Here is a 24,945-nt window from a genome sequence, read left to right as displayed (position 1 = left end):
CAACTAGAATAGCACACGCATGGAATCAATCAGCACGCATTACCAATCTCAAGATACATAGTTAGTAGATATTCCGCTTACAGTTAACTCCAATAATGCCAATAGTTAGGGTTGTGAGGACGGAGTAGTGCAATGTCTGGATGCTCCTTGTCAATTAACATTAGTTAACTAATTGCAAGACGCGACGACGGATGAAGGCGGTGACGCAAATGGCGTGCTCTCCTGACTAAGCTCTGCTTATCAATCTGTCTGATCCAGACTCCTATAACGCTAGCCTGGTTGGGACAGCCCTATGTAGATTTCTCAGGGAAGGGAATACGTACTGCTACATACGAGGATAGTCTTACATAGTAACGATATATTCTGTACAATGATTCGCCGTCGCAAACAGATTACAGAAGGAACAACCTGTTTCTACATGAAATACACAAAGGCAAAGTAATACAATAACATTGGGGAATAGGATGGGGTATCTGATACAACAACTCTCAACAAAACTGTATAAAAACGTCATTCAAGGTACATGCATGCATAGTCAAGTCTGCCAGTCAGCTGTCGGTTGTCGGTTGGTCGGTACACCGGTGTGAGAGAACAGTTCGAGTCTGTCGGGTCGAGTTGGATACAACTTCTTCAAATGAAAAATTTTGTTGACATAATATAGAAGTGGCCGCGATTTGATGCTTTTGTTGTTTTCACTTTTTTTTTTGCATTGCTTTGGTCTTCATTTTTTTTCCCCCCCTTTTCTTTTCTTTTTCTTGTTCTTTTTTTTATTGCTTTTCCTGGAATGTTTTCCAAGTTTTTTTCTTCGGCGCATCAGATCACTTTTTCGTTTTCAAGTTTTTTGGGATTTTGATATATCGTATATGGGGTTGTAGAGAGCGTGGTGCGACCTTCCGACTCGATCTGTTCTCCCGTGTTCAATGTAACCGACAAACCTAAACCTAGATCAATGAGCAAACAACAATAAGCGAACAAATCTATACTCTCGAGCCAACAGACGCGCAAGATGGAACATCAAGCAATTTAACACCTCTGGCACTGATTTGGTGAGCATGTTTGTGCTCGCGGCCATAGTCAACACTTGTCTCCCCGTTAAGCTCTGCCTCTTAGCTGACAGGACTGATAGGGCTTGTTTCCTCGTCCATCAATGACGCCGTGTCCAACATGGCGACATCGCCGAAAATCACTTCTTTCGACATTGCACGTACACGGCCCGATTCGCGACGGACCACGGTTGGTTTTCGCTCCAGTCCCTGGTGCCAGGTTTCCATGCCGCTAACATCATTTGACGACCGTCTGCTGCCATCACTCTCAGCACCGGCGATATCCAGTCCGATGGCTGTGCTGCTAGGTCGTCGCATGCCAGCGACAGGATTAGACATTTGCTCGGGAGATTCCTCGGCCAGTCGGTTTAGATACTCATCATTGGCAACGTCGTCCTCGTTTTCTTCGGTCTCGTCATACTTATCGAGTCTATTCATTTGGCCGCTGTTGCGCCACGATGTAAAGTTTGGGTTCTTCTGCGAAATTCGTCGTAGATAACTGCCTGACATCCATGATCCTTCCGAGTCAATTGACGCCAAAGACTGTGAAAGGACGCCGCTCTTCTCATCCCAGGACATCGGACGGCTAGGCTCGCCGTTTCCGTAATTATAATCGTCGCCTTCTGTAAAAGACTGGCGAGGGCTAGCTCCGGCGGAATTCAGATCATTGGCTGGCATATCAAGGACCGTTTCAAGAGGCACTGGGAGTGGAGACTGCATGCGCGAATCCGGCGGGGAGATGGGATAATTATCAAGGTGTTCAACAAATTTAGATTGAGAGCGATATGCGCCAGCACGTCGGAAATTCCGCTCTGGTATGGGAATCGGCATAGATGGACCAGCACCTTGCGCCTTCATAAATGAATCTCGGGATGTATTAGAGAAGTCTGAGGGAGGCGCATCAATTTCTCTTGACCTTCTCTTTCTCAAACTATTCCTCCTAAAGAACGCTATCCAAGATGACATGCGTCTGCTGCTTGTGTCTGAAAGGCGCTTTTCGGAGTTCTCGGTACGCGAAAGGTCCGACAGTGACTCTTGAGCTATGCTGCTCATACGAGCTGAGCTGGTATTGGCAACGGCCTGGAGCAACGGTGATCGATGTCTTGAAACGTCTTCTTCCGACATTGCATTCACATCATGACCCTGTTTTCCGGCACGGATTGACCGATCATCAATATTGCCAATGACATGTGCCGATATATCAGAGAAGCGCTTTTCACGTTGCTGACTGTTGTTGGAAGGCTCCCGTAGCCATGAGCCTGACTGGTCTGGCGAAAAAATGCTCTCTTCTGTTTGTTGTGTTCGGTCTTCGTCAATTGTACTCTCTGGACGAATTTGTCTAGATGACGTGGCGGGGGAAGGAGTCTTGTCTCGGCCACGCAAATCTTCAATATCAATTTCTTCAACATTGTTTGGTGCTTCCGCATGCTGGGACTCGGGCTGTTCGCGTTCGAGTCTACGCTGTAACCGACGCTGTCTTCGTTCTTGATCTTCCAAACGCTTCTTCTCTTTTCGTCGGCGATCGCGTTCTAGCAGCTCTCTTAGAGCAGAAGCATCCAAATCATCAGCAAGCTCAGCAACTCTCTTGTGCGATTTCCAGTCGTCTTCATCGCCTAGATTGATATCCTTGCGCATCGAATTCGACGACGGGTTTGTGCTTCGCGGAGGAAGGTGTTTGTTATGGTTTTCTGAATATCGAATAACAGGTCGGGGGGTCAAGACGGCGAGGGCATTGACTTTGTACGTATATAAATCAGAGGCGTCCGATAGGGATGACTGAGAGCCCATCGCGAGACTCTGGTTAGATGTCTGGTGATCGCCATAACGACTGCGAACGCTGGGCCCGCGACGAACGTCCGAAGCGTGATAGCCCCAGGTGTTGGCGAAACGAGGATTACCTGAAGGGGGGGAAGAGCTCAAAGCCTTGATCTCCCGCTCTCGTTGTAGTTCTCGCGCAGAACGTTTGCTAAGTCGCTTTTTCAAAGTGTTTCCCTTGGAAGCAGAATCCCGCTTTTGTAGAGTCGGCGTGGCACGGGCGACGGCGAAATTATCCTGGCCGATACTTGAGAGCGATGTGTGGTTGCCGTCTAGGTTATAGGCAAAAGTCGATGTCGGGCCAACAGGCTCGCCCGCAACAGCACGAGCAGAAGCCTGATGACGCAAGGGAGGAGCACTTCGATGTTTCTCACGTTTCGATCGCTTCCGAGACGGTTTCCTAGACACGAGCGCATGTTCAGCAGCAACAGACTTGTCAGTGGCGTCCTCGAAAGATAATCTGCGGTCGGCGGCGTCGGAGGCCTTCATCTGACTCCGGGGCCGCTTGCCCTTGCGACCAAAGGGCCATATTGCCATGGCCGCAGCCTAAGAATCACAGGAGGTGATTACTGCCAGTTTGGAGATCCAGGAGAACACGATTGTTGATATAGGCAATAAAAAGGTACAGATCACAGGACTCGGATGGACCCGTCAGTCGTGGCTGGACCTTGCGAGTAGTGGTGCCAGTGGCGGTCAGACAGTACGACGGGCGCCCAGATCGCGGTCGATGGCAGAACAGCGGAGTAAATTCATGAGTGAGTCGTAGTTGTGTATGTTCTGCAGGGGCCACTGAGAAGCGAATATTGTTTTTTTATTTCAGTCAGAGGGATGAATGCCTGACTGGAAAATAAGAAGAGAATGTGGAGAGAAGTAAAAGGCACAAATGAATGTCGACCGGAGGGAAGCGTAAGAAAGCGTAAGAGTAAAGGTAAAGACGAAAGAGGTCTAAGAGAGACACTGAGCTTTGGGCTGGAATGCGTGGCAATCGCCTAAGAACTAGTGGTATTTTATTACAACTAGTACGCGGTGGTGCCCTGTGACCTGCCCCATGCCCATGGAACCGCGCGTTCTGGGCTGTTCTTATTCTTGAAGTCGAGAAGCCACGACCGTTTACAAACGTCAGGTACCTGTACCTGTACGGTACCTGTACGACGCCGACGACACTAACTAGTACATTGTTTACAATGTACTGGCTGCCTCATAGTTACCGTAACAGTACGTAGCATGGAGTCGGACGGCAGACGACATAACATAACATCGTTACTACGGACTCTGTATCGCTGTATTGCCTTGATTAAGTCGACTAGCACAGCCGCTAACGATGATCTCCTAATTTAGCAACACTAATACGAGTAATGAGTATGAGACATACGTCACTGCCTTAATAAGTTACAGTGTGTCGAGGTCTGTAGCAGCAGAATGTATTGGGAACGAAAAATCAGTCTTCATTTTGGATTTTTGCTCTGGATAGAGTTTACGGATATCCGATAGTTCGATACAGGTCACGAGGGTCGCAGAAATGTGGGATTCCGAATTCCTACAAAGTTAAGCATTGAAGACTGAAGCATAATTAAGCATCCCAGGCGAGCCAATCACCATCTCGTTTCATCCTGCCCCTTTCTCTTATGTGATCGATCATTATTATGATCCAGATCCAGAGTTCAATGAACTGGTTTTTTTTACGAAACCGATAATCTATCGTCTACGAGGGGCAGGTGGGAATTGTTCGGTTGTATGGTTATGTAGCGGTATTATTGTCGGAGGGTCATTCAATCAGAGACCTTTCTGGCCTGAGACATTCTAACTACGTATCAAAGTACTACTTACTGTACAGTAACTCTGTATGTTCTACTAGCGAGGTATTATTCTATCCGGCTTTCCAGTCGCACATTATCAATTCGACTTGGAAAATTCATGCATAGCTAATGAAATCAATGCTTTATAAATCGACAAGTCGAGACGAATCTGGTATCCTTCCAGTGAAACAGACCGGTGGCATACGTGGAACAAGGGAGCGCAGCGGTTTGCTGTGTCGACTATTACTATGGAGTAACTAGATGTTTCACCGTTGCTGACCAGCTGAGACATTCCAGCCTGCAGTAGTCTACTCGGTGTGCCCACGGCTGTAACCGGTTCCTGCGTTTGGCAGTGCTGTGCAAATGGTTATCTAATGATTATTAACAGGCCATGAAACGAGGTCGGTAGTTATGAGACGTCTGGTCCTCCGGCAGGACACTAGGTCTCGGTGTGGATAGGCAGCTGCTTACCCAGGTAGGCCTGTCCTCCGACTTTAACCCCCGCCGAAAAACATCACTTCACTTCGGCCCACCAAATATTTACCCTTTTATCCTCCACAAGCATGAAAGACACGATCAATATACTCTAATGTTTAATTAATACAATGAACTCGTTGTTCAACAACATATAATCCCCGGCAGACTCCAATTTCCAAGCAGCTCATACCAAACATGTCCGCCATCAACCCCGCAACAGGGGAACCTCTCCCCGCAGATGCCCTCCAACGAGTCCTCTTCGTCACTCGCCTCGTCCATGTCTACTCTGTACCTCCTTTGACGTCAATGAAAGGTTACTCCGCCGCCGAATGGACCGTGCCAAACCCTCAAACTGGGCAAACCCGTCAGATCTTTTCCTCTCGTCTCCGAATTCTGGAGACTGCCATTCACGATAAAGTCGGCGCCGATATCTTGCTAGAGGATCCTCAAAATGGGAGTTTATTTGCTGCTGCACCCCTGACGGATGCAAACTCGGTGGATTATGTGACTGATTCGTCTCGGTTTTTTGTGTTGCGGGTTGTCGGGGAAGGGAGGAAAGCGCTGTTGGGAATTGGATTCGAGGAGCGGAGTGATGCGTTTGATTTTGGGGTTGCGTTGCAGGAAGCTAAGAAGATATTGGGTATAAGGGACGGAACCTCTTCGGATCAACAGACACCGACGCAATCTTCATGGCAAGGGAATAATTCCTTATCATCTTCGTCCGTATCCGAGGATAGCTCCACGAGTGCAACGCTCAAAGATTATAGCCTGAAACCCGGCCAAACAATAAGCATCAACAGTTCCCGACGACGCCCAGCACCCACAACGGCTTCCCATCTGGAATCAGCAAGAGATGAAGAGCAGGCTCTATTCTCTATCCCACCACCTCCGCCACCCGGTGCAGCCGCTTCTTTTATTAATACAACATCCACGACTGACCAACCCGGTCGGCGGAAAAGACCTACGTCGGCGATTATTGCGGCAGATAGTAAACCGTTTCTCGGATTTGATGATTCTGCTACTTTTGATTGATTGAGCAAATCAGAAGTTGGGGAAGGGAAGTCTGATAGAATGGCTGGCTACATTGGCTTCCACGTGTTTAGTTTGAGGACTAGACGGAATATAATATACTAATTTCGCTACTAGTATTTTGCAGTATCATGCATGCGTACTTGGAAAGAAAGATCTTGTCAGAACATGAAGCCCCGTATAGAATAAATCAGCCTTAAAACGCCGTGTTATCACATGGATCTGAGGGCATGTCGCCAACGAGCATCACCACCTCATCCACAAAACATGCAAACCAACAAACCAAAAAACCCAAACAAGTCTCGTAATTCATTTTAGCGTAATATATCAGCCCGATACCATTGTCTAGCGCCTCACACCCGAGCTAAGAAGCAGCAACAGCAGAAAGCGACTTTTTCCTCAACCTCCTCGGCTCCCTCCTCTCCAGCGTGCGATACTTCTGACTAGGCCGTCGACTCAGAAATTTCTTGAAAGAGGACCAAGACTCATGTCCCGACGACGAAAACCGATTCTCATTCTCAACTCCCGCCGTGACAGTGTATGCACACCCCGATTCGCCGATTAAGAGGCTTGAGGACCGGTGGGATGCTCGGGATGTGAAGATAGTTTCTGTTTCTGCATCCATAATCTTTTTATTTCCCTGTCAAGATAGTGTTTCTTTTAGTTGTAAATATTGAGAGATTGCAGAGGACGATGTGATACGTGTCTCGACTTGCAAGGGTGTTGTTAGGTCTGGGTTCAGATGAGTGGTGCCAGCGAAGCCGATAAACGCAGGTCTTGGAGGAGGGAGGTATGTATTTGTTCTTTTGACTTGTTTCAACTTGATGGTATTTTGATCTTATATTGCTCTTTGAACACACAATATCCACGGGTATAACTTTTGAAGAGTCAAAAGAACTAACGTAACTTAAGAACGCGTCACTGCTTATCTAAACATGAAGCTAGATTGGCCAGTGGTCACTGGATCTCACCAACCCATCCAAGCCAACCACTCTCATCGCTCATCCAAGCCAGGCACGGATGTCAGCGGATCTACGTGGATGTAACTTCGCCTATCACGACGTCCTATATTGATGATTAAAAAGTAGGATGGCGAAAAAGTTACAAGGATGTCGATTGTCAGCTGAGAAATGCGGGGGAATCGCTAACTACCTTCGTTACCTTTTCTGCTAGGTATCTTCCTGTGACATCTTTCACCGCTCTGAGCACTGAATTCATAAAATGTCACATATTGATTCTCTATACGTTAAAGGTAATTCTGATACTCATACAAATCAGCCAACTTTGACTACAATCTTCGTCGCACTAACCCCAGCCTTGACAATATCCAACGCCTCCTGCGCTGCTTCAATCCCACCATCTACAACCCTCACCTGCGGCGCTGGAACAATCTTCTTCTGTTCAATAGCTTTTGGCAGGTACTCATTAAACAGCCAGCTTCCCATCTCGATATGATGTACAAACGCAAAAGCGGCCAATGTCATCGAAGTTTCAACACCGGTGGGAGGCTTCTCATCGCCGGCAGGCCAGGGTCCGGTGAGTGCTAATTTACTTCCTTGCCCACCGGATGCGAGTAGAGTATTAGCAGACAGTAGAGAACTGTTCCCTTCGGTGATTGAATCAAACCCGTATTGGAGGGGCGTGCCGGCCTCATTCGCGAGTTGGACCAACTTCGAGACAACGTCCGGATCACGATAGTCGACCACTGCATATGCGCCTAGAGACTTTATATATTCATGATTCTTCGGGCTGGAAGTCGCAAAGACCTTGATTCCCAGCGCTTTGGCTAGCTGCACAGCTGCCGTCCCCGTAGACGACGACGCGCCCCAAACCAGCATCCCAGGCTGCTGTTGCTGTTGCTGCTGTACATCCAGAGTTAAAACAGGACGAGCAATCCCCAACCTCTCAAAATATGCTACAGCAACCGTCGCAAACGCCATCGGAAAAGTGGCCCCATCCTCATAGGATACAAACTCGGGAATTCTTATTGTCGCACTCTCCTGTAAAAGCGTATATGTCTGCCATGCCCCGTGTTCGGGTTTATTGTTTGCGATCACGAGCGCAAACCCAGTGACGCGATCGCCGACTTTGAATTTTGTCACATTGGGTCCTATGGCGGACACGATGCCGCAGACGTCACTGCCTAGTACGGTAGGGAAGTTGTTGAGATGGCTGGGAAAGTCTCGGAGTTTCCAGTCTGCGGGGTTGGCGGCGATGGCATGGTTGCGGATTAGGAGTTCGTTTTCACCTGGAGAAGGGATAGGTAAGGCGAGGGGTTTGAGGGCGGTGCCTACTTTTTCGAGGACGGCGGCGAGATTTTCTGTAGACATTTTGAAGACTCGATTTGTCTGGTTTATAAGACCTTCAACTCCGACCTGGATGTAATCAATAGGTGTTCTAAAGTTGTGCCTTTATACATATGCCCAGGTACCTGAAGGGGACCCGGAATACGAGCTTCCGGGGCTAGGAGACTAGTCGACTAGCTAAATAGCAGTTATATTACCAATGATGAGCAATTATGAGCAATGCTACTCAAGAAGTGGTGGAATATGTAGCTGCCTGGAAGCCTAGGATCCCGGACTGCCGCATGGCAGCATGTAGAGATCGTCTATGCGACGGTAGAATGGGCCGAACATAATACAACGACAGTTAGATGTCTTGTTTTGAAAGTAGGGGCAATGTCCTGAATCAATATTTGATATTTAGTTTTCTTTGCTATGTACATATTCACACTGAATGTTTCTTGCTAGTAACAACCAGTGTGTGTATTGTGTTTTGAGATATCGCGACAATCGTGGTGTATCACGATCGCCGCTTGAATGGTTTGACAGGATCGCTGAGTGGGGTTCCGCCTGTACTTCCACCAGTCGTTATGGTAATGGCTTTTATATCGACTGAGGACACGCCCTTGGTGTGGTATGTCGGATACATGTTCAATCATCTTGCCGATGAAGCTATCGAATGGAGCATGAATGCATTTGCAACGCATCAGCAATGCTTGATCTGTGCAGGCGCCAACGGGATCGATCATCGACCAGCCAGCCCAGTTTGTCTCAGGGTATCTTGCCGAGCTGGCGCTCATTAGTGTCGAGATGAGATATTTGTAGGAATTCCTTCAGAACCAGATTTTGATCAGTTCTTCACTGACTGCACTTGGAGTGAGCACACCACTTTCTGTAATCAACGCCGTAATCAAATGCGGAGGAGTGTAGTCTACCGCATCCCGGCGCATTGTGTTACCATCTGGCTTGTCTGCTGGTGCACCGTTCAAAAGAGCAGCCATGTGTTTAGCTTTTTCCTCCGACGACACTCCAGTCCCCGGAGTCGTCCCCTTAGTCTCCGTAGAACGGCTTGCTTCCTCTGCCGCCACATCTTCTTCCGTCTTGAAGTTGATGACATGTTGCTCAATTGGAAGGTCGTACTGTCCAAGGGGGTATAAACGGACAAACTTGTGACTCTCGGCGACGACGTAAAATGGCTTACCCATGGCTTTTGCTAGTAAACCAATCTGATAAGTTCCCATACGTGAGACGACGCCACCATTCTCCACGACACCTTCCGCACCCACAATCACAGTATCAACTTTGCCAAGTGAGTAAGCGACGGCAGACTCGGGTATCGTAGCAACAGGCACACCTCGCGCTCTGAGGGCGCGAACAGTCGCCAGGCCTTCCGGTTCTACCGAAAGATTATCGGCGTCATTGATACCGTATAACACATAAATGACCCTGAATCGAACTGCGGACTGTCCATTCTTTTCATCAGCTGCCTTTTGCAGCAAAGCTGACACTACTCTAGAGCCACCGTTTGTCAAAATAGTACTTCCATCACGGACGAATCCCTTTCCAAAAGCAGCCACGTTGTTTCGACTCTCCTTCGCTCGCTTAATGAAAAGTCGTCCGTTTGATAGCAGATGCGCTCTAATAGCGTTGAAATCCCCCGCAGGTCCTAACTGGCCCGGCCTTTGTAGTGTCGTGATGAGATATCGTTGGAACAGATCTGTACCGGCGGAGAGGGCAATAGGATTTGGGATGGCATTTTTCAAGATGGCGGTGTGTTTTGCCAGAAGATCAAGTGTTTCTGAAATCGTAGACGATGGTGAATGTGTGAGGAGAAGGACTAGAGCTTCAATAGCCGCTATGGGCATGGTAATGTCGGGATCGGATTTGAGGAGGTCATTGTATGTCGACACGATGCTATGGATTCCTGTTAGTGTGACGATGAGAGACTAACTTGGTGCAACATACTCGAACGGTGCAGATTCTGGAGCCATATCTTCAGCAAATATCCTCTTGCCTGATTCAACGCTTGCTAAATTTAATTAGGCTTCGACTTGAACGTTGTCGAAGACCAAAAAATCCACGAGTTTCCCGTGCGAGTCATACCAATGTTTGCACTGTTTGTCTGACCGCCCCTCAGCACATGTCAGGATCCCGCACTAAACCATCTTAGGCGTTGCAACTTGCGGGTGTAAACAAAACAACGAATGAACTTTCCGCCATCAATTTCGACAGAACTTATCAATCGGACAGACGAAGTCACACTTGACCATCTTGCGAGAATAGGGATCTTTGGAAATGGCGTATAATCACAGAGCTAGCCAGCAATTCTATGGCAGCCAACAACAACAAAGTCGCAGCCGCAAGAAGGATGATGATAGCGATGCTTTGATGCGTTTGGTACGATTGCCTAGATATTACCAGTTTCGAAGTGCATAAACTGACTATCGAAATAGCCAGACAAAGAAATCGCTGGTTGTATAAACGACATAGGCGTACCGTTTACTGCCGCCGATCTTCTCAAACCCAACCCGCAACAGATCCAAATGGTGCTAGAATGGTTCGCCGAATTGCTGATGAACACCACGAGGGAAACGATCGATCCCGCGATGCGCGCAGCTGCTCAGGATATCTGTGGTGACTATCCGGATATCGTGCCTAACGAGACACGTAACCTGATGGGATTCTTCCTGAACCTTCGACGGCTTATGATTGAGGTATGCTGGACGATAGCCTCCTGAGAGGAGTAGGGAGTGTATGGCTAACATTTGACAGTGTGGTGTGAACGACTTTACATTCTCCGACCTTACGCGACCTACACATGACCGACTTGTTAAGATATTTTCCTATCTGATCAACTTTGTCCGATTTCGAGAATCGCAAACCGCAGTCATTGACGAGCACTTCAATAAAGCCGAGCGCACCAAAGCGCGTATTGAAACACTCTACGCAGAAAATCAAGAAATTGAAGAACGAGTGAACGAAATACGTGCCAACCAAAAAGCACTTGAAGCCCAGGTCAAAGAGAAGACAGCGCGCAATGATGCTCTGATAGGCGTGCTATTAGCGCTGAACCGGAACCAGGAAAAGATCGCAGAAGAGTTGGAAAGAGTAAAGACCGACAAGGCCAAGAAACAAGCTACACTTGAAGAGAAGGTGGAAAAAGCGATACGCACGCGCCGGGAGATTGAGAAACTTCGGCCATACGTTCAACAGAGTTATGCAAGTTTACAGGCTTCGCTTACCGAATTATCAGAGAGCTTAGCACGCGAAAAGGCACAAGTCGATACGATGGAAAGGCGACTTCGGGCACTGCAAACATCCACCGATACATTCAACGTCGTCGCAAACGAGGTACAAGCTTGCGTCAAGGTCCTCGAGGACATCTCCGTCGAACTACAGAAGGAGGAAGAAGAAGATGCTAGAGCAGTGAGAAACAAAGACGCTATTTCGGAGCGAGGCAATAATGTACGTGAAGTGGCCCAGACAGAGAAATTGCTGCAAAGACAACTGGCAAGATGGAACGAAAGAATCGACACACTCCGTAAAAATAGCCAGGAGAAACAAGAAATCGCACAAGCCCGAATGGAGGAGCTTCGTAATACTCAGAGACAGCTGAGAGACGAGAGAGCCGAAAAGCAAAAGGCTATGGAAATTAAGAGAGTACGAATCGAACAAACAGAGAAGAAGGTATGAACATCACCTTCGAAGACGTTGTTGTTGGCAGGTTACTGACTAAAAATAGATGGCGGACTTGAAAGAGAATATCGAGAGCGAAATCCACAGAGCGCACGACGAGTACTTGAAGATGGAGTCACATATAAAACTTTATATCACCGAGATGGAAAAGTGTCTATGATTTTTAGACCTATTAAGAAGTTACGAGATTGGAGTTCTACTGGCTTGTTATGGTTATTATGGTTATACCCAGAGGCATTGCATATTTGGTTTTTATGAAATAATACAAGGTTTCTGTATGCATATGGTCTTTGAATCAATTATTCCTCAAACTTGAACCACCTTTGAGCTACTTGTCGCACAGAGACATGTCTGCCAGACCACGATGAGGATGACGATGCTCTTCCAGTATCTGATCGAATTGATCCACCATTCAACAGAGGCACATGTAAATCCCATAGTCTAGGGCCACGATCACGGTCTCCTGGATTCATTGCATCATTGCATTCGCATAACAGAATAGTCAAATCAGTTCGAGCTGCTGTTTCTACAGCAAGAGCAAGTGTCTGCGATAGGCCTTGTGCCGAAAACTGGGTACTCATATAATGGACAGCGAGAAAGTCCAGGATCGCTATCACTGGTTTTCCACGTCCTGCATCTTGCTTCTTAGGGTCGATGCTGTCATGCGATGGGCGTAACTGGAAAGTAGACAGATATGCGCGTAGATGCGCAAGTGAAGGGCAGAAGACTAGTTTGACTCTTTGAGAACTAGCAATGCTGCCGATTGTGTTTGATAGTAAGGACTCCACAGATGTTGGCGGTTTGCTCGGAGATGGTTGATCAGCTTCTAGAAGCGTCGATGGCTCATTCTCGGAGACGTGGTGGTGGTCATGTTCTTGAAGCTGCAACGATATACTGGCAATCAGTTGCTCGAGAAACCTTTCGCGCGTTGAGCATACTACAACAGTCGTGAAGCCGTTGGTCTCGTGTAATATAAAATTGACAAAGTCCGCGGATGAAGAAGTAGACAGGACTCGTGCGTTGATCATGAGAAAAAATACCAAGGTTGGCCGAGCTCCTTTCGAAACCCTCTAGAGTAAGCTACTTCCTCATATCATTTTCTGACATATGTTATTGAGTTGACTTACCCTTCTCTTGTTGTGGTGGATGATCTTGTTAAGATCGACGCGGGTCCTGGCAGCCGCCCGCGGCTTAAGCTCACTCAACCGATGACGCTAGAATCTCCCCACCAAACATTCACCTCCCTCCCAACTTCAAGCTTGATTTTCTCCAGAAACACACCACTTCAGAGGTAAGGTCGTAGAGGCCTTTACAGCTCCCTCTGGTAATCATGGAGACGATATCTAGGATATCTTCCATGTTAGAGGCTGGTGCGTCTTACATATACTGTCTTTTCCCCGGGTCTTGATTCTAACCTCTCATTCTGTGTATAGCTCGTGACCTCACACTCGAAGCAGCCCAATCCGCTGGTAGTAGCAGGAGTCTCCGCTCGATAGAAACGTCACGAGCTCCTTCGTCCGCACAAATCAAAAAATTACTAGACAGCCGCAACGACCGAGAGATTTTGGACGGATTGCGCAAAGTGATTTCGGTATGGAAATAGTCTACGTATTCGCAAGGCGGGACTCCGAGAGCTGACTTACTGTTGGTACAGTTGATGTATCAGTCCGATACATGTCTGCAATATTTCTCCGCCGTTGTCAAAAACGCTGCCAGTCCCAACATCGAAGTCAAAAAGCTTGTCTACATCTACCTCCTTCACCATGCCGAAGCCGAGCCGGACCTCGCCCTGCTCTCGATCAATGCGATCCAAAAGTCCCTCACAGATACGAACCCGCAGGTTCGGGTTATGGCATTACGAACTATGTCCGGAATCAGAGTTCCCGTCATCAGTCAGATTGTCTCCCTTGCGATCAAACGTGGAGTGGGAGACATGAGCCCTCATGTCCGAAGAGCTGCCGCCTTGGCTATTCCAAAATGTTATCGGCTTGACCCGAATACAATACCGCAGCTCAGGGAATGCCTTTTCACTTTGCTGGGCGATAATCAATACTTTGTGGTTGGGCCCGCTGTCTCGGCATTTCTGGATGTATGTCCTGATCGATTGGACTTGATACACAAACACTACCGGAGCCTGGTGAGAAAGCTCGTCGATATGGATGAATGGAGTCAACTAGCCACACTGCGCCTTTTGACAATATACGCCAGGAAATGCTTCCCCCGTAAGATGCAGAAGGTGAAGAAGAACGAAGTTAAGGGTTTCTATGACGATTATGGCAATGGTGGATCTCATGAAGCGACTAATGGCGATGCAGATGAAGAAGTTCCAGTCCTTGATCCTGACCTCGAGCTCTTTTTGCGTGCATGCAAGCCCTTACTGCAAAGTCGCACGTCCGCTATCATAGTGAGCATTGTTCGCTGCTACCTATATCTCGGCACTCAGGAGTACCTCGAAAGTGCTATTGGCCCACTAGTCGCGCTTGTACGCTGTCCGCAAGATATTCAATATGTTGCTCTATACAACATTGTTGCTGTGGCTTTCCACGCGCCGAAGTTGTTTGTTAAATATGCTTCCCACTTTCTTGTTCGGGCCATTGATCCACCGCATATCTGGAGACTCAAGCTCGAAGTGCTTACGATAATCTTCCCTCACCTAGGAATGTATTATAGGGGCATCATACTTAGCGAGCTCGAACACTTTTCGCAAGGGACAGATCCCGACCTAGTCCGAGAAAGTGTGCGCGCCATTGGTCGTTGTGCACAAACCGATTCAAAGACTTCGAGTTATTGCTTACGGTTACTTCTATCCCGAATATCTAGCATCGATGACAACGTCGTTTCAGAGTCACTGACAATCATCCGACATCTCATTCAACAGAACCCAGATGCTCACAAACAAACTATAGTTCGGCTGGCAGGTTATCTTGAAACCACGTCAAATTCAGGAGCTAGAGCTTCAATTATCTGGCTGGTAGGCGAGTATGCTGCGGCAGATCTAGAAAATAGCATCGCTCCGGATGTGTTGCGCATTCTTGCCAAAGGATTTGCTGATGAGACCGAAGAGGTTAAGCAGCAGATTGTGTTACTAGCTGCTAAAGTCTACCTTCATCATCTACTCCAGAACCCGCCTTCTGAAAAATCACCTCAACCTGAGAAGAATGATCAAGATGATAATAATGCCTGGACTGCGGGCGAGACTCAAAACGGTCATGAAAACGCTGCAAACGCAAGTGAAGCGGAACAACAAGACAAGCCGTCAGGAGATGACCGTATAACACTGCTATGGAGATATATTCTTCTTCTCACTAGATACGACACATCATATGATCTTCGAGATCGCGCACGCATGTATAGAGGACTTTTGTCCGATCCCAAGAACACGCAGATGGCCAGGTTGCTACTTCTGGCTCCAAAATCGGTGCCACATGCCCCAAGTCCGTCTGAGACACGACGAGATCTCCTTATCGGTACGTCGACACTTGTCGTGGGACCTGACTCCGGACCATTGGGTCTGGCCGGCTACGAGCCTCTACCGGACTGGGTAGCGGCTGGACAAGAACCCGATAGATCTTTACGCGAGGATGGCGTGGCCATCGAGTCTTCGACAAGCCGGGATTCGCAACGGTTAACAGCAGGACAGCGTCTCGATAAAGCATTACAAGAGCACGAGACGAGTGCAGCACCAAGCGGAGCAGCAAGAAAGGCACGGGTCGGTGCTGCAGCTGGCAGTGCCATAGGAAATAAGAGTCTAAATGATTGGCTTGACGAAGAAGATGAGGAGGAAGAAGAAGAAGAAGAGATATCGGAGGAAGAGTCCGGGTCTACAGAATACGAAACCGATTCGGGGGAGGAAGAGACGGACTCCGATGAGGAAGACGATGATGAAGAAGATGAAGAGGACGAAGGAGAATCTGATTCAGAAGCTGCTCAAATGCAAGGATTGCTAAAGAGATAATCATATATCGAGCATAACAAGCCATGACAATGCGAATGCAAAACAAATTATAGATGCATAACCTCAATGCAACCTTTAACGGTTCGCCTATCCTATGTAACGTCTTCCTACATCAACGCTCCACACACCACTAAAAACATGACAAAAAAGTAGGAAAAAAAAAAGGACAATACGCCGCAAAAATCAGTGGAGATGCAAACAACTTCCATCTATGCATCAACCGTATCATCGTCTAAACAGCCAAAATATGCCATAATCTATCTCCTATGCATGCACCAATCACATCATCGCCCAAACTTCCAAATCATGCGACGATCTAACGTCTTCGACTAGCGCAAGCAAAACAACACAAAAGTCAGGTTCAGGCTCCCATCAGAAATCAGGATGGCAGATACCTATAAAATGAATCCTGACTGATCCCACTTCCAACTTTCCGCCTATGCGGGTAATCATTCTCCTCGTAATCTTCCTCCGTGACACTCCTGGATCGCTTAAAACCTCTTCTGCCCTCAAGCTGTTGTGAGTGAATGCGTGGACTGTCAGTGTCTGTGAGGGAAGAGGTTCGATTATGTTGATTACTGTCCTTTGCATGTGGTCTTTTCCGGGATTGGGGGACGCTCTTTGGTCTGGAATTGAACTGTTCAGGGCGGGTCTGTTCAGTGGCAGTTATTTTCGTGGGAGACCTGGGCCGCGAAAATGGCAATTGTTCCTCGGGATCCGTTTGAGTACCCTGCTCCTTCATGATGGCTTGACGAGATGGTGCATGGGTTTGCAATATTTGATTTCGTCGTTGTTTCAGATCTGTGATGGATATAGTCTCGCTTCCTGTGGAGAGGTCCGAGAATATAGGGTCGTGCTTTAATTGTGTCCAGTATTGGGAGTTTCGGATTGATTGGACGGAGTCTTCCTCATCCTTGGGAGAGACGTAACGAGACACACTCATAGAGGTTTCTTTAGTGCTGGGAGGCCTTTCTTCTTCGCCGTTATCAAGGCTTGCTGGTAGCGCATGGTTGACCAAGCGAGGCCCCTCTGTCGGGGTCTTGTCATCATTGCATCGCGTCGCCAATTCATCGACCCTCGTCCTCCGGCCATCCTGGACTTTTCTTTCAACAGCCTGATTAGGACCTGGCAAGGTGCCCTTCTTCGCGGGATGAATGAAACCATTCCGTGGGGCCATGCGGCGCTGATTAATGGGCGAGTCATATCTGCGGCCCTTCGGGATGTACTTCCTGCTACTTTGTGATCGCGACTGAGGCCATTTTGAATCCCTGGGTTGCCAGTTTGGGGACGAAAAGGAGCCGGTATTTGGATTTGACTCTGATTCATAAGAGTTAGGGAGACCAGCAGAACTAGTCGAGGGACGCGAGTCGTCAGGACTAGAGAACCTTCCCGGTAGAGTCGGGGTTGGGGGTGAATGATAAGGTCGAAAATCCTGGGATGTCAGTAGGAATGTAGCCGGAGGATACTCAGAAGAAGGTGAGCGGTAATGAGTCGCTGATTGGGATCTATACGGCAATGGGAAAGAGCTCAAAGTTGTTGTTGTTGGTGATGATGATGATGATGATGCAGAGACTGATAATGTAGTTTGGGGAAGCTCAGGTGAGCTCGATATTATTCCGGTAGTACTATAGAAAGTCATTCATGAGAAATGGTTATTCAGATATGGTCTGCTGCCATATGCTTCACTCACGACGGACTCGATCTAGTCTGTAGACGGCTCCGAGCCCGCGCTACTTGAAACTCATGGCCGTGCAATGGCCTTCCAGACGCCGGTGGATATGACAAAGAATGATGAAGGGGCCGGATTCTTGGAGACGAGTTGATATAGCCTAAATCGTTAGTACGGTCGATATCTGGGCAGATATCAGTCCTGCGTTCCGAGAGACAAGGAGATTTCTGATATGGGGGTTGATGGTTTTGATAATAAGATGCTTCCATTTGAATATAGTTTCATTGGGGTCGCCTAGTCTTCTGATTAATATCACAATATTATTTCGAACGCGGACCTTTGAAGGAAAGGGTCCGTTAACAGTCATCAATCGTGGGGGATCCAGCATGCAGGATAATCTCGATCTTGGGACGCAGTAAATCACTACCAAATAAGCATGTTATAGGAGACATATAAAGTAAGCAAATCCAAAAGTCCAGTTTATAGCGGCTATGGGCGATCCTGGATGTAGTCTGAGATGGCTGTTTAACGAAAGGGGTGTCTCCAGGATGGCTTGCTGACTGTCCTATGGGTATGGAACCAGCCATCCAGTATATAAAGAACACCGGGAGAGCTGCCTGGTATTCAAAGCGAGGTACAAGTAGCATGTAGTTGCTGGGAAAAATCACCCAGGAGAGAACTCGTCAAGGTTGTATAGAAAGCGGACGCACTCATCAGAGAAGATGAGCTCGAAGAATGCTTTTCGTACCTCGGAGCTGGGAGACCTGGGTACTACTGGGGTCTCCATGTTTCTTGCGAGGCCAGCTATCATTAATAATGGAAATTCATAAGAAAGCAGTGCTATGGACTCTGGCGAGGTGTTGCAGCCCAATGTTGTTGCCAAACAGAAGGCGTGGTGGTTCATTCGTCTTGCATGCAGGTCACGTGGTGCTAAGGCGGTCAGCCGATGCACATCGCCAGGAACAGGCACGGACTTGCCTGATTGAGTTAGGCTGTCGTTGTTTGCCTAGGCTAGGTCTGACATGCATGCCTTAGGCATTCCGCGCGGCAGGTCTCTAAGAGATATTAGTCCTAAAGTAGTTAGTCCCAAAAACGTAGCTAGACAATTACTAAGACGAAGCGTAAGCTGGTGGCTAACTAGTTAACTAACTAGTTAGTTAGCAAGTACTTACATGAACAATGACCACGCCGTCCAGCGACTGAACGCCTTTCTCTTCGAGTAACTATACATTGCGCCTTTGAGTGATTATCTACTTTGGCTTGTGGCAACCTCAGACCGGACCAGGATGCTAGTTATTGTGGGAAGAACTCTGTCAAATTATCCATTATCGCCACTTCTCCGTTGAAGTGCTCACACGACAGCTCGCCGATTTCCAGGACACTTATAGAAGGCCGATATCTGGACAGTGGTTTTCCCGCTGTTCATACCCATCATGCCAGGTCTACCATGTGAGTCCCTCGCTGTTCATTCGCTCAAACGCCGAGTCTGGTAGGCTAACCCCATTCTCCCGCACAGCCAGCATCGACTTGGACGAATGTATCGAGCGCTTGTATAAGAAACAACTCCTAGCGGATTCCGTCATTGAGGCAATATGTGCAAAGACAAAAGAGCTCCTTATGAAGGAGAGTAACGTCGTACATATTGCGGCTCCGGTTACCGTTGTTGGAGACATACATGGGCAATTTTTCGACATGATTGAAATATTCAAGATTGGAGGATTTTGTCCGAATACAAATTATCTGTTTTTAGGTATGCGGCTATGTTCGTGCACAGAAGAAACATGAGGGTACGTGGTTAACATTGCGTCCTCAAGGCGATTACGTGGATCGCGGTCTATTCAGCGTCGAAACGATTTCCCTACTCGTCTGCCTCAAATTACGGTATCCATCGCGCGTTCATCTTATCCGAGGAAACCACGAATCTCGAGGTGTCACGCAATCATATGGATTCTATACGGAGTGCGCAAGAAAGTATGGCAATGCCAATGTCTGGCACTATTTCACCGACATGTTTGACTTCCTTACTCTAAGTGTAGTCATCAACGACCAAATCTTCTGTGTCCACGGTGGACTATCACCCTCCATCCACTCTATAGACCAGATCAAAATCATCGACCGGTTCCGCGAAATCCCACACGAAGGCCCCATGGCAGATTTGGTATGGTCGGATCCTGATATTGAACATGATGAATTCTCACTGTCGCCGCGTGGTGCGGGTTATACATTTGGCGCCCAAGTCGTGCGCAAATTTCTCGAAGTTAATAACATGTCACACATTCTACGTGCCCACCAATTGTGTCAGGAAGGGTACCAGGTTTTATATGATGATCGCCTGAGTACGGTGTGGAGCGCGCCGAACTATTGTTATCGATGCGGAAATTTAGCGAGCGTTTTGGAAGTGAGTGACACCGGAGAGAGGTTTTTCAATATATTTGGTGCAGCGCCCGAGAACGATGAGCACCGAAATGAGCAACAAACACAACCAAACAAGGACGGCCAGAACCCGGTCATTGAATACTTCTTGTGATGTTGATAAATGATATGATATGATACCCTTGGATATGCAAATATATGGAGTTTTTCGTTCTTCAGGTTGTTTGTTTGACTTGACCTTGTATGATGTGAAGTCAGGTTCGGGATTATAGTCAATGTACATCGGAGTCTTGTTTGGATCTCACTTATTCATCGTTATATAGACACTCAGAATTGTTTCGACCTGTATCACATCCTCCGACCAGTCATCGTGTTGTATGCACCGCAATCACAAAACATGGCAGGCATGCGCCTGAGCTAGGCTGCGTGCAGTGTGGAGTAAACGTCGAAACAACATGATTGTTATTCAATATCCTCTTCAGTTTATGTACTACGGATAAACCAATTAACATCTGTTGCGTGCAAGAAATCAATCTCCGACGAGAAACCCAAGGATCAACTCATTCATGTGGTACAGATACGAGTAAAACTGTAGCAAAATACCGAGTTAGTTTGAGCAAACCCGCAGTGTTTCGGGTTCCCCTCCTTCCACCGCCTTTCTTACCCCACTGCATCAACAACATTTCAGGAGAACAATCAACAAACACTCTTCCTGATCTTTATCAAATCTAGCGCTGCTGTATTCCCTTATATTGGTAGGTAATAACTCTCAACTGCTTTGTTCATTTCTCTGTGTTATGCCAATTGCTCCTCCCAATGACTGTATTAACTTTGTTATCTGTTGAAGCTCCAGTTCATACCGCTTAGGAACAATAGACATACACATATACCAAACCTTCGAACAAGATGGGTGAACACGACGACGAACTCTCCACCAGCAAAACCGAGGGATTCAAGGTCGGAGAGAAGAAGACCATTGCAGAATACACCAACCTGGGTAAAGACCTCATTTCTACTGTCTGTTTAGGCCATGGGTGAATGATATCTAACCATCAAACCCGACTCTGCAAAGACCAAAACGACGAATCTCTCAACAGATGGAAGGCATCTCTCGGCTTGAATACCGGTGAACCCATCGGCGACCCCAACGACCCAAGAACATGCATCATCCAATCACTCGCCATTGAGACACCCGGAAAGCCCGATATCACCCTCGACCTGACTGGTACCAACGCCCTTGAGACTCTCAAGGACAAACCATTCACAATCAAGGAGGGATCCAAGTTCTTCACCAAGGTCGTCTTTCAGGTGCACCGTGATGTATTGAGTGGATTGAAATATGTCCATGTGGTTAAGCGCAAGGGTATCACAGTTACCAAGGATGAGGAGATGCTCGTACGTCCGCCTGGATGATCTTGTTGCATGAAAGTCCTCGAGTAATTCATTGACAATTTCATATAGGGAAGTTATGCGCCAAACACAACCGGCAAACCTTCATATGAGAAACGATGTAAGTCATAGGATCTCGATTTGCAGCCATGGGGACTTCTGGCAACTAATCACCGTTTTCTCATAGTCCACGAAGAAGAGGCTCCTTCCGGCATGCTTGCTCGAGGACATTATAACGTAAAATCACGATTCGTGGATGACGATGGCCACATCCATCTCGAATTCATGTGGTCTTTTGACATTGCCAAAGAGTGGGCGCATTAGATGACTGCTCGCGCATCTTTTGATTTCGACATGCCTACTCGCATTGCTATGCAAATTTGTTATTCCTCTTAGCACGTTTGAGCCTGTTACCTAGCACAAGTGTTTTCAATTTTGCCGGTTCCCACATCATAAATCAATGTCACGTATCCATACCTGTCTCTTTCTCCGTTATCGATAGCTGTCAAGCTTTACTTTTGCGACTTGCCGGATAAATATATAGACCGACCACGCACCTTAATAGGCGCAAACGAACATACTCTGTTAGTCATATCGCAAAGATGGCGCTTTCAATGTTTGATGTAGAGTTTGGGAGGCGCTTACAGGAGAGATTGCAGACTCATTAAAGAAGATTATTTTCCTCCGGGGGGCGGCGCCGATGGTGATTTTGGAAATACGAGGTATGTAACGATGTAACAATATTTAACCAGGATATTAAGCCCGTCGACCAATCCCACCGGCCTGATTGGTCTTCCCAGCAATAACGGGATTAGAACGCTAGCAATACAGGAACGATACGATAATTTCGGTAACCAACACGTATGACGCGAACGTTGTTCGTAGAAATGCTCCAAGCCCAAAGAAGTTAAATCACAGTTTCCCACTGGATTCTTCACCCAATTGGGCTTTAGACTCCCCCCCTTTTCTCTGAGTTGTCTCTTCCTCAATGCTGTGCAATTCCCACGATCCCTGTCCTCCGGTGGACGGTTTGGCATTTCCGTGTTGAACATTGAACACACACGGTTTGCATTCACCTCTAGTGTTATTTCAAAGTGTTTTTTTTATCGACAGGTTGACTGAACAGCTCCTCTCTGAACTAGGAGACTACCATACTCTACATAGTACGTACTTGTAGTAGGACCTGTATTACATATGTACCGTGACCCGTGCCTCACGCTTTCCCGCCTTACCACTCTGGGGAATTCGCTCACTACGGCGACCTACAGCGACGCGCTTGCAACGTGGCAGCCGCTTCTATCCTTCTCCTCTTGCGCTTTCGTGATCTAATCGTTCCTCCAAAAATACTTTCTTCTCGTCCTATCTATCTTTCGCTTTGTCCCTTCTCCCTCCTTTCCCCTCTCCCGCCCCTCCTCGATTTTTATCAACATTTCCTGCATCGCGCCGTCATCGCACGAGCATACAGAACATCATGCGCTCCCTTCCCAAGCAAAACAACCCTCTCATCCTCCCCGACGCATCCCCTTCTTGTAAGTTGAGCCGCCCTGCCATTCGTTCGTTGGGCGCAAACCCGCGCCGTCTTACTTGTCGCGTGCGAGACGTCTACCGATAATCGCGAAGCCTACTATTGCGCCTGCAAGACAACGGTCCATTTATTTTACTGCCCACTAACGCCATTTTGTAATTCAACCACAGATCAGGAATTGCTCGCGCTGCGCCGGTTGGGAAAGACACATTTGACCGTCAAGCCCGGCCAGATCGGAACATCCAATGCCACCAAGCCAGAGAATCTTGGACCCTTTGAATATGCGCATCTACGCGCTCCGCTGCCCAAGGATTTGACTGGATCGGAAATCTTCCCGGCGCAAACTACGAAACAAGACACATATTTCTTGATGGTAAGCCTATCGCACACCACGTGTCCCAGTAGGTGGTCAGTTTCTTACATGATTTTTGGGTTATAGCGACGGAGTAAGGATGGATATATCAGCGCTACCGGCATGTTCAAGATTGCGTTCCCTTGGGCCAAAGCAGAGGAAGAGAAAACCGAGAGGGAATATGTCAAGTCGAAGACAGAGACCAGCATCGATGAGACTGCTGGTAATCTATGGATCTCGCCTCTACTAGGTATGTTACTAAAATTTCCATATTCGCCAGTTCATATCTAACGATCGCAGCGTTGGAACTTGCCAAAGAATATCAGATGCTGGACTGGGTCCGCGCCTTGTTGGACTCGACAGATATTATTCAGGCCCCAGCTAGCTCCAAGAAACCCATCACACCTCCACCCAAGTTTGAGATGCCACCATTGGAGACCTTGACGGAACTTAATCCTACCTCTCGCACTCGAAGCAGGCGGTCTGCTTCCCCTGCCAAATCGTCTCCCAGAAAGACCGCATCTCCACGCAAGTCGCGAGCTCCTCGCGCTACCAAGGAAAGTTCAGTGGCTGCAACCACAGCTGCCAGCGCCTCTCTACAAGCTGCACTAGAGGGTGCTGCAGATACAAAGGAAGAACCCAACGGCACGGCTGTGGACCCCAATGCCGCCGTTGCGGAAAGTACTGAAACCAAGACCAAAAAGAGCAGGTCAAAGAAGCAAGCAGTTATCGATGAGAAAGTTACAGTCAGTGTTGAATCCACAACTGAGATCAAGGATGACATTGAAACCACCAAAACCAATGTCAGTGTGGAAATGCCAGTCACCCTGCCTGATCTCCCCCCTGCTGAGGATACTCAGCAAATGATTGCCCAGGCACAGAAGATGGTCGAAGAGGCAAACAAGTTACAAACGCAAGACGTTACAGCAGAGTCGTCGTCGCCAAAGGCTGCCAAGAAGCGCAAATCAGATGAGGTTGAGGAGGAAGAAGATGAGAAGGCCGATACACCCGCTCAGCCTACCAAGAAGGCAAAAGTTCTAGAGACCAAACTCCGAAAGGAGCGAGTCCGCAACAGGGCTCTTGTCGGTGTGACTGCTACACTGGCACTTGCGTAAGTCATTCCATCTATTTTGATACTGGATTAATTGAACAATGCTGACAAAGTAAATTATAGCGCTGCAATTCCTTATTTCTTTTAGTTTCTCCATTCTCATTCCCCCTCCTTAACTCAGACTGAAAGTGTCAACCACTGTCTATTCTCTTTTAATAATCATATCCTGAACCCCCTGCCCTGTGCACCGATGTGCCAACAGATTTGGCATAAGATGTAAAAATACCCCTACCTTTTTTGCTTACAGAATACCACTTTCTTTCCTCCCTTGTCGTTTTCTATCCTCTTTCCATTATTTTTTTTTCCGAGACCGTTTCTCAATAGGGCATTATGACTTGATTGGAGTTGTTGCGTGGAATGTTCTTTTATCCTCATCTACACTTTCCATACATTTTCTGGCTGACAGCTGATATAATCCTGGGGCTAAAATACT

At 47.6% G+C, this 24,945-nt stretch overlaps 11 protein-coding genes across 11 annotated transcripts; 6 read left to right on the top strand and 5 right to left on the bottom strand.

Annotated features, from left to right (window-relative positions):
• Nucleotides 1-1,608: 1,608 nt before the first annotated feature.
• EYB26_001725 (uncharacterized protein) lies at nt 1,609-3,395 on the bottom strand (the record flags this gene model as incomplete). Its single annotated transcript, XM_054261033.1, has 2 exons — nt 1,609-1,629; nt 1,731-3,395. The coding sequence occupies 2 exons, from the start codon at nt 3,393-3,395 to the stop codon at nt 1,609-1,611; spliced, it is 1,686 nt and encodes a 561-aa protein (XP_054117008.1).
• A 1,931-nt stretch (nt 3,396-5,326) lies between these two features.
• EYB26_001724 (uncharacterized protein) lies at nt 5,327-6,163 on the top strand (the record flags this gene model as incomplete). Its single annotated transcript, XM_054261032.1, has 1 exon — nt 5,327-6,163. One exon carries the CDS (start codon nt 5,327-5,329, stop codon nt 6,161-6,163), a length of 837 nt encoding a protein of 278 aa, XP_054117007.1.
• A 1,271-nt stretch (nt 6,164-7,434) lies between these two features.
• On the bottom strand, nt 7,435-8,490 carry EYB26_001723 (uncharacterized protein; the record flags this gene model as incomplete). The annotated part of the gene is made up of 1 exon (XM_054261031.1): nt 7,435-8,490. One exon carries the CDS (start codon nt 8,488-8,490, stop codon nt 7,435-7,437), a length of 1,056 nt encoding a protein of 351 aa, XP_054117006.1.
• A 785-nt stretch (nt 8,491-9,275) lies between these two features.
• EYB26_001722 (uncharacterized protein) lies at nt 9,276-10,433 on the bottom strand (the record flags this gene model as incomplete). The annotated part of the gene is made up of 2 exons (XM_054261030.1): nt 9,276-10,356; nt 10,408-10,433. The coding sequence occupies 2 exons, from the start codon at nt 10,431-10,433 to the stop codon at nt 9,276-9,278; spliced, it is 1,107 nt and encodes a 368-aa protein (XP_054117005.1).
• Nucleotides 10,434-10,737: 304 nt separating this feature from the next.
• EYB26_001721 (uncharacterized protein) lies at nt 10,738-12,298 on the top strand (the record flags this gene model as incomplete). Its single annotated transcript, XM_054261029.1, has 4 exons — nt 10,738-10,839; nt 10,896-11,156; nt 11,215-12,129; nt 12,185-12,298. 4 exons carry the CDS (start codon nt 10,738-10,740, stop codon nt 12,296-12,298), a joined length of 1,392 nt encoding a protein of 463 aa, XP_054117004.1.
• Nucleotides 12,299-12,437: 139 nt separating this feature from the next.
• On the bottom strand, nt 12,438-13,470 carry EYB26_001720 (uncharacterized protein; the record flags this gene model as incomplete). Its single annotated transcript, XM_054261028.1, has 4 exons — nt 12,438-13,056; nt 13,179-13,195; nt 13,266-13,352; nt 13,420-13,470. The coding sequence occupies 4 exons, from the start codon at nt 13,468-13,470 to the stop codon at nt 12,438-12,440; spliced, it is 774 nt and encodes a 257-aa protein (XP_054117003.1).
• A 25-nt stretch (nt 13,471-13,495) lies between these two features.
• Nucleotides 13,496-16,093, top strand: EYB26_001719 (uncharacterized protein; the record flags this gene model as incomplete). Its single annotated transcript, XM_054261027.1, has 3 exons — nt 13,496-13,508; nt 13,572-13,729; nt 13,793-16,093. The coding sequence occupies 3 exons, from the start codon at nt 13,496-13,498 to the stop codon at nt 16,091-16,093; spliced, it is 2,472 nt and encodes an 823-aa protein (XP_054117002.1).
• Nucleotides 16,094-16,409: 316 nt separating this feature from the next.
• EYB26_001718 (uncharacterized protein) lies at nt 16,410-18,031 on the bottom strand (the record flags this gene model as incomplete). The annotated part of the gene is made up of 3 exons (XM_054261026.1): nt 16,410-16,422; nt 16,489-17,718; nt 17,784-18,031. 3 exons carry the CDS (start codon nt 18,029-18,031, stop codon nt 16,410-16,412), a joined length of 1,491 nt encoding a protein of 496 aa, XP_054117001.1.
• Nucleotides 18,032-19,195: 1,164 nt separating this feature from the next.
• On the top strand, nt 19,196-20,289 carry EYB26_001717 (uncharacterized protein; the record flags this gene model as incomplete). Its single annotated transcript, XM_054261025.1, has 3 exons — nt 19,196-19,211; nt 19,279-19,512; nt 19,577-20,289. 3 exons carry the CDS (start codon nt 19,196-19,198, stop codon nt 20,287-20,289), a joined length of 963 nt encoding a protein of 320 aa, XP_054117000.1.
• Nucleotides 20,290-21,041: 752 nt separating this feature from the next.
• Nucleotides 21,042-21,848, top strand: EYB26_001716 (uncharacterized protein; the record flags this gene model as incomplete). Its single annotated transcript, XM_054261024.1, has 4 exons — nt 21,042-21,132; nt 21,208-21,530; nt 21,597-21,645; nt 21,712-21,848. 4 exons carry the CDS (start codon nt 21,042-21,044, stop codon nt 21,846-21,848), a joined length of 600 nt encoding a protein of 199 aa, XP_054116999.1.
• A 1,147-nt stretch (nt 21,849-22,995) lies between these two features.
• EYB26_001715 (uncharacterized protein) lies at nt 22,996-24,600 on the top strand (the record flags this gene model as incomplete). Its single annotated transcript, XM_054261023.1, has 5 exons — nt 22,996-23,053; nt 23,220-23,422; nt 23,489-23,651; nt 23,702-24,512; nt 24,576-24,600. 5 exons carry the CDS (start codon nt 22,996-22,998, stop codon nt 24,598-24,600), a joined length of 1,260 nt encoding a protein of 419 aa, XP_054116998.1.
• Nucleotides 24,601-24,945: the final 345 nt, after the last annotated feature.

The sequence above is a fragment of the Talaromyces marneffei genome, chromosome 1 (genome assembly GCF_009556855.1).
Source record: "Talaromyces marneffei chromosome 1, complete sequence".
NCBI lineage: Eukaryota > Fungi > Ascomycota > Eurotiomycetes > Eurotiales > Trichocomaceae > Talaromyces > Talaromyces marneffei.
Note: the sequence above shows the minus strand (reverse complement) of the source record. Positions and strands in the feature narration are given on the sequence as shown.